Source organism: Arachis ipaensis, chromosome B06 (genome assembly GCF_000816755.2).
Source record: "Arachis ipaensis cultivar K30076 chromosome B06, Araip1.1, whole genome shotgun sequence".
NCBI lineage: Eukaryota > Viridiplantae > Streptophyta > Magnoliopsida > Fabales > Fabaceae > Arachis > Arachis ipaensis.
In genome coordinates, this window is record NC_029790.2 from 14,317,142 (window position 1) to 14,325,097 (window position 7,956).

Genomic DNA, 7,956 nt, shown 5'->3' on the forward strand with positions numbered 1-7,956 from the left:
AGAGAGAAGAGAAAGATTATGATTTAAAATTTTTAAAATTAATATATATAATAGAAATATTTTAGTTATTTTTATAATAGAGATATTGTAGTTATTTTTTATAAAAAATATTAATTTAGACCAGTTTAAAATTTAATTTATTGGTTTTTTAACTAAACTAATCTATTTAGTCTAATTTTAATAAAAATGACACAATTTAATCAATTATATATGTTAAATTTTAATAATTAAAAACTATCTTAAAAAAAATGTTTTTGATATCTTTATCACACCCATATATTAAATAACCAAACAATACAGTCACCAAAAAAAAAATAACCAAACAATATTTTTCTTTACCCATATTTTCCGTACCTTTGTTCTAAGATCTTGACATTATTTTACACTATGATATTTCCAGAAATCTTGGTGGTATTAACACTTGAAAAAGATGATATATAAGGCAATAATGGTCGTATTATTGACATGAAGTTCGGAGACAGTTACAAAATGGAAGGGTTCGGGGGAGAATCCACGTCACGCCTAGCAACCACTAGGCCTTAGAGATCCATGAATTCAGTTGCCAATTCTCTCTTTGTTCTATTCACCTCCTAATAACTTCTAATCTTTCTGAACCATAAAGTTTCTCAGGCAAGTTTCACAAAATGTTTACAATCGTTGCCGTTCCATAACAATGTGATCACTCACTCACTTTTATCTTTCTTTTGAATTTTGAAGATGGATCGGCGGAGATCTTACGAGAGGCAGCAGAGTTCAACGCCGACGACGCCGACGTCACCGTCGTCGGGTACGCCGCAGAACCTCCACGCACGCGCTGGTTCCACGGGCTCCGTCATGGCGAACCCCCGGAGAGTGCAGAACATCGCCGCCACCAAAGCGGCCGCTCAGAGATTGGCACAGGTGATGTCGCATTCAACGGTAGACGTCGACGACGAAGACGAAGAGGAAGTTTCTCTCGACTATTCCACGCTCAGTGTCGGCATTGGCCTCGGAGCTGCAAGACCTGCTCGACCTCACTCTCCAATGGTAACCATATATCTATCCATATTTACATACATACATACATACATATTCATTCATAGTTACATTGCCTTCTGAATCTGCTTCCAATTCCATGTTATTGTTGTTGCTGCTTCTATAAGAGAGTTCCAGCTATTCCGGAGCAACCTTCATCCTCAAGATCGCGTTCACCATTGGTAATATATAATCTCAATCCTGCGATATTTGAATTGTTAGAGTTGGATTTATCATTTGATTGGAACATTTATTTGTTTCTTCTGTAAATTCTATTAGCTAGTTCGGCCAGCTCAAGAACAGATTCCATCTGCAAGACCACAGTCACCGGCGGTAAATTTTCCCCCCTTTGTTTTGTTCAATGATTTGGAATTATGCTTAATATTTGAAAAGATTTAATGAATTTTTTTTTTAATTTTGTTTTTCTATATTAGTCAGTTCGTACCGTTCAAGAACGACCGCAATCTTTGAGAAGCATATCGAGTGGTAGAACGCTTGTAACTTCTGCAAATAATGCTGTTGCTGCTGTTGACCAGCAACCGGTGCGACCATCGACGCCGCTGAATAGTGTGGCGGCAGAGCAGCCAACTTCTGCTCGTTCAATGATGTCGAACAGAGGACCGGAGCAGTCGCCTACTGCTCGGTCTATGATGATTAATCGGACACCTCAGCCGCCAATGCCCAGTAGCACCACTGGCGATCAGCCTCCGTCTGCTCGTGCATCGGCGATCCGTCCGACCCCGGTCAATAAGGTGGTTATGGTGCCGTCTAGTGTCCCCATCACACTCAGGCGTGATTCTTTTGCAAATGTTCCTCCCTTGGATACAACTACCTTAGATTTCAAGAAAGACAGAAGGTACTCCCTTACACTCAGGCCAATAAGCTAATGGTTTTTAGTATTATATTCGAATGCATGCTATAAACTACGGGTTGAGTTTGAGAATCAAAATTTTTGGATCCAATTTATAGAAATCACATGTTCAATGATTAAATTCATATTGTGAGACTAATAAGTTCTGGGACTTTAGCATGATGATGCTTAACAAGTTAATTAACATGATAATATGTTTTTGTGGGATGACTTTATTTTATGCAATGCAATTTTGGTTTTGCTTAATTTTTAGTGTAATAAAAAAATTATTCACACACAAAAAAAGAATGTAACAAAATTTCTGTGTGATGTTTTTTATTGCATTATTACAGTTAGTTACTTCGTTTTCAAATTTATGGCATAATGGTTAAAGATGTGATATCTATAGTTTTGGCAAGTATCATTACTGAAAATTTACCTTCAAGTTTCTGCTGCATGTTTCTGATGAACATGTAGAATGTCATTCGATTTGGGGAGCATGAAAGTAAGATCAGAACCTTCCAATCAGCGTCCTCCTACGGAGCTTGAGGATGAGGTATTGTACTGTCTGGTCCATGTCTAGTTACTATACTCATACCTATGGATGACCTATTTTGTTAGTTGTTTGTTACTTTGTTTCACTTCAATTTCTATTTATTCCTATCTTCTATCATCTTTTAATTCTGATCTGCTGCTCCTGCGTGCATTTCATATTCTTCAACTGCCGTGGAGCGGTGGAGTTGCATGAGTGCATGGCTGTTGCTTCTTTTCTGCAATCTACTGACGAGATGTAAATTTCAATGTAGCTTGATATACTACAAGAAGAAAACGAGAGTTTGCATGAAAAGGTAAAACCCAACGGATTGACTAATTTTGTTTCTTATATACAAACACCGGTTTTGGGCACAACATTTGATATGTGTTTCCACAGCTTCGGCTTACAGAGGAGAAGTGGGAGGAAGCTGAATCCAGGATTAGGCAACTAGAGCAACAGGTACTTTCAGTTGGAAAATTAAATGATATACTTAAGAGTTGAAATTAAAGATGTACGTTAGCTGATAAATTGTGCAAATATTAGTAATTTTTTTAACAAAATAAAAAAATATTTTTAATGGTAAATAATAGATGGTGACTTTTATGGTATTTATTACTTGGCGTCTAAATTTTGTTGAACTTATTTTTTTGTAGTAAATTTTAAATATTTAAAAATGATTTATTTTTAATACTTTTTAAATTAAACATTAATTTTTAACATTTTTTAACAAGTTAGACACTACTTTTTAGTCACGGCAACAATTACCATAAAAGATAGATTAACATAAAATATGATGTAAGTAAAATCAATTCACCTAATCCACTTTACATTCCTAAATACTATATCAATTAAAAATCACACAATGGGATATGTTGACATTTGACTACTTCTGACTTTCACATACCTTTTTGTAGCTTGCTTTTGCTAATCTTGCAGAAGGTACAACTTTGGAGGCTCGCCTTTTAAACAGGCAAGTTTAGCATTGAGACTTGAGAGTTTGAGACCAGAATCCAGATGGTATGATGATAAAAATAAAATAAAAGAAAAAACTCTCTGTCACATGCATGCAGCTAACACACTCAGTGTGGTTTGGTCGTTTACTGGAGGTTGGAACAAATAATTAGTAATCTCAAAATATTGTGACTTTAATTAGTTATGAAATCATTAGCCTATAAATTAAGAACTTGTTTTTATTTGGTATTCTCCTATGTTCATTTTCTAGTTTTACAATGTTTTTCACAAAATCTTTTTCATACACAAGAAGATAAACAACTCCACTAAAGGAATCTTGGTACCTTATATGACATCATAAATTTTAGCGAGTAGGTTCGTCTTCTTTTCATTTTATATAAACAACTCAACTAAAAATTTTGCATTCTGAAAAATGTTCATTTTATTTGTTCAGGAAGGAAGCAGCAATGCAGCAAAGAGAGGTTCCTCTTCTTTTCATTTCTCTTGATCTTTTTTCTGCATACATGAGTCCTTCTGCTGGGATAGGCTTTATTACAAGTAGTTACCCTCATCCTATCACTGATGGCAATCTGATATATAAATAATTAAAACAAAAAAAAGAGTTAAATCATATTATATCTGCCAATTTTTTTCCCATCCATCATGAAACGGTCTGTTTAATTAAACAGTAGTTAATTGTAGCCTCATCGCATGGCCAAGGGAACTTACGCGAAACGCAAATGTGTTCTTAAAAGGAAAAATCATATCGTTTCCATTTTCAGGCTGCTCTGAGAATTGCTTCTAAGGGTCGTGGAAGTTTGGAAGCTGCAGCGCAGAGGGCAGATGCTGAGGTATCCAGCATTTTACCTTGTACGTTTTATGGTTTTGTTTCAAATTCTTTTTGGCAAATTCTAATAGGTTATAAAAGGTAACATCTCGTGCGTATGAAATTTAATTGGAATTTCTTTTATTCTTTTGCATTAGGTTGAAAACGAGGAGGTGGTGGCTGCATTGGAAAAGCTACGGCTTGTGACTCAACGAATGATACTTACGGCAGAAGAAATGGTTTGGTTCATTTATTACAATTTTTTAACTTTATTTATAACCTTTTTCTTAGTTTGAGTGAATTTTCTGCTTTGTTTCGTGTAGGAAGAGGTTACTTTAAAGAGGTGTTGGCTGGCACGATATTGGGGTTTATGCGTTCACCATGGTAAAGTCATCTTGCAATTCGTTTTGACTTTCGAAGCCTAAACTCAATCGTTATTAATCCATGTATTTAGTTAATTGTTGGCCAATCAATAAAAATATATTAAGCTAATCTCAATATTTAATTCTAAAAAGGGAAAAGCAAAATAGAAACCAATACATGGGTCCTTGAACATTTTTTACCATAAAAAAAATATAAAATGCAATGCAATTTCATCTTCCTGTTTCATAAAATATTTAGAAAGTATTAGCTTTGTATTAGAAGAAACTTCCATTTTGTTGCAATTGATGGCTCTGAAATATATTTCAGGTATTCACGCTGATATTGCTGAAGCAAAATACAACTACTGGTCTATCTTCGCGCCTAATCCTTTTGAAGTTGTATTAGCTGCGGGAAAGAAAGCGAAACTACCAGGAGGAGGTGGTGACATTACTTAGGATTCTTATTTCTAGCTTTTCTCATTTGCCTTATTCAACTCTCGACAATTAGTTGCAGTGATTGACTACTTTCAATTGTTTCTTTTCTTTTCTGCTACACATAGGTCGCAGTGTAGATGAGGAGGAAAATAAACGTGACTTGAAGGACCTTACAGGGGAGGGAAATATTGAGAGCATGCTTTTTGTCGAGCAAGGGTTGCGGGAATTAGCTTCACTAAAGGTGTCTTTTATATCTTTAGTTTAAAACTGTTCAGGCATGCCCTTCTTTGAGTTTAGTTTAACGGTTTGTCTATGCAATATGCAGTGAAAGGAGAGCCTCTAAAAATTTGCTCCAAATTAGTATGAACTTATTCAATGGCAATTACTAGTTACCACAGAAAACTTTTTGACTTGCTTATTCTTTGAATGGTTTGAAGGTTGAAGAAGCTTTGGCAGTTGCAATGGCTCAACATAGGCGACCAAATTCACTGAAAGCAGGTTTTACAGGTGTAAAATTCTATAAAACACGTACTAAATGTCCTATTATTGAGGTTATTCAAATGTTCTTTTTCTAAAAAATTTCTAATTATACGTCTGACTCCTTTTTTTTATGCAGACGATTTGAAGCTGCCAATTGAAGGGCAATGTGACGCATTTGGTAAGTTTTCAATGTCATACTTTGTCAACCTTGAGAATCATTCTCACAAGTCACAACTTGCATGCAGATGTCTATAAAACACTTGAAAGTTAACATCTATGTTCTATACTTTTTATATGACCTTAAAGATTTTTATTTATTTATTTATTTTGGCATTCAGAATTGACCCAGGAAGAGGCCGAAGATGTGTCTTTTAAGCAGGTACTTCAAGAAAGAAAACCCAGTGAAAACTTTACACATTTTTTTATTATGATGGATTTTAGATTTAACTTGGAATTTTCTTGATAAGTTATCTCGATATCAGCTTCATTTGATTATATTCGTTTCTTCTCCTTCATTATGTTTGTTCAGGCCTGGCTTACATATATTTGGAGGAGAGCGAAAACGCATGAAATTGAAGCAGACATAGCAGACGATCGTTTGCATTTCTGGATCAACCATACTTCTAAGACACCTAGCTCACAAGATGCGGTTGACGGTACAGTCCAACCTTAATTACTTGTTTCTGTGTCCGTGTCGTATCGGGTGTACGTTTCATTGTCCATTTCAGTGGTTGGTATGCTACTGTCTTCTGCTTTGAAGATTGAGAGAAACACACTAATATAAATCTTCCAACTCTAGTGGTTGCATGACTTGGGAATATAATAGATTCGGATTTACCACTTTACAAGCAAGTAGAGAAACTGAGTAATACAGTAGTAAATAATGCTGATTAACCTCTTAGCAAATATTAAGGCTGCCTTTTGGAATAAGATTTTGTAGTACATTATCCCTTTGTGCAGTTGAGCGTGGACTTGCTGAGATCAAGAAGTTGGGTATTGAAATTCAGCTGTGGGATGAATCACGCAGAGAGTTGCTGGAAGAGCCAGAAGATGAGAATACCAAAACACCCAGTCGTGCTGACTTTTGATATATACAATTGAATTGAATTGAAATGAAATAGATTCTTCACCAAATTATTCCTTTCACACAAATTCCCAAAAAAGTATGATAGGCTGTATTTTAAGTGAACGATTATTATATTTATAAGCCAATGCCATGAATTTGTTGTGAGAGTGTAAAAAGTACTAAATTATTTATGTAGTTTAATTTTCTGTTTTTCTAAATTGTGTAAGTATCAATACATTATTGATATTCTGTAAGAATTTTAGAAGTACACAAAATACTTTAGAATAAATCTAATTTAGAAACAAAAAAGAATCTAAAATTATTATTGGCTAGTTTTTTTTTAGATATTTTTTTATCAAAGATAGAGAAACTCAAATTCACAATTTTTTAGATGAATATGAGAAGATTATGTCATTTAAATTATAATTCATTGACTTTTTCTAGACAATAAAAAGATAATTATTGGCAAGTTACATTATTTGTATGCCCAAATAAAGAACTCTTTAAGTTTTGATGAGGATTAAGAAAAAAAAAATACGGAACCCCAATCCAGAGTATGTGAAATTTTGTTTCTCAAGCGATTTTTCACATGAACATAAGGTAGAGTTGTTGTGTAGAGTAGACAGTGGATGGCAGTAGCATAATCTCTTCATCTTCATGTTCATTTAAAAAGCAGTTGTTTGAAGTATTAAGATAGAGATTGAAAAATTGAAACTCAATATTATGTTTGTTAGTAGTACTAAAATTTTTGTTTTTGTCTCTAAAGTAGTGTTTGGTGGAGAGACAGAGACGAAAAGACTGAGACTGAGAGGCAAAGACTAAATAGATAGAGATTGAAATAAATTTTAGTATTCTGTTTGGTGCAAAGTGGGAGATAGAAATTAAAACAAGAATGAAACTCTAATTTAATTTGTACAAAGGGTAAAATTGGAATTAACTAATTGAAATGAGGATATTTTAGGTATAAAATGTTATTAAAGTTTCAGTCTTTATCTCTAAAAATTTTAGTCCCCTGTGTCCCTATTCTTTGAAGGTATTGAAAAACATGATACTGAATCTCAGTCTCCCATCTCAGTACTTCAAAACAAACGCTACCTAAGGAACACATGACTAAAATTTTTTAAAGATAGAGATTGAAATTTTAATAGCATTTTATACCTAAAATACTTTTAGGTTAATTAATTAATTCCAATTTTATTTTTTGTACAAATTAAATTAGAATTTTATTCTTGTTTTAATTTCTATCTCTCACCTTACACCAAACAATACTAAAATTTATTTCAATCTCTATTTCTTAGTCTCTGTCTCTCCATCTTAGTCTTTTTGTTTTTGTCTCTTCACCAAACACTACTTTAAAAATAGTAGGTTTGAGTCTCATTCTTAATTTAAAAAAAATTATTTTATCAATTTTTTTATGTTTACAAAAATTTGTTTTTG

The 7,956-nt window shown here is 33.7% G+C and overlaps 1 protein-coding gene across 2 annotated transcripts; it reads left to right on the forward strand.

Moving 5' to 3' along the window:
- Nucleotides 379–6,775, forward strand: LOC107646482 (coiled-coil domain-containing protein SCD2-like). 2 transcript variants are annotated; one of them, XM_021104066.1, is made up of 19 exons: nucleotides 379–1,026; nucleotides 1,143–1,196; nucleotides 1,294–1,347; nucleotides 1,449–1,870; nucleotides 2,342–2,420; nucleotides 2,671–2,712; nucleotides 2,796–2,858; nucleotides 3,314–3,369; nucleotides 3,805–3,832; nucleotides 4,133–4,201; nucleotides 4,335–4,415; nucleotides 4,500–4,560; nucleotides 4,867–4,977; nucleotides 5,099–5,214; nucleotides 5,411–5,480; nucleotides 5,590–5,631; nucleotides 5,792–5,832; nucleotides 5,983–6,109; nucleotides 6,394–6,763. In XM_021104066.1, exons 1-19 carry the CDS (start codon nucleotides 718–720, stop codon nucleotides 6,552–6,554), a joined length of 1,986 nt encoding a protein of 661 aa, XP_020959725.1. In that variant the 5' UTR covers nucleotides 379–717; the 3' UTR covers nucleotides 6,555–6,763. The 2 variants fall into 2 exon arrangements, with proteins under 2 accessions (XP_020959725.1, XP_020959726.1); XM_021104067.1 differs by having other exon boundaries at nucleotides 381–1,026; nucleotides 6,414–6,775.

Bases quoted from the DNA above. Each gene is read 5' to 3' on its own strand.
- LOC107646482 (XM_021104066.1), top strand. From the start codon at position 718: ATGGATCGGCGGAGATCTTACGAGAGGCAGCAGAGTTCAACGCCGACG. The intron at 2,421-2,670 runs GTATTGTACTGT...ATTTCAATGTAG, and splicing joins CTACGGAGCTTGAGGATGAG to CTTGATATACTACAAGAAGA. The intron at 4,416-4,499 runs GTTTGGTTCATT...TGTTTCGTGTAG, and splicing joins TACTTACGGCAGAAGAAATG to GAAGAGGTTACTTTAAAGAG.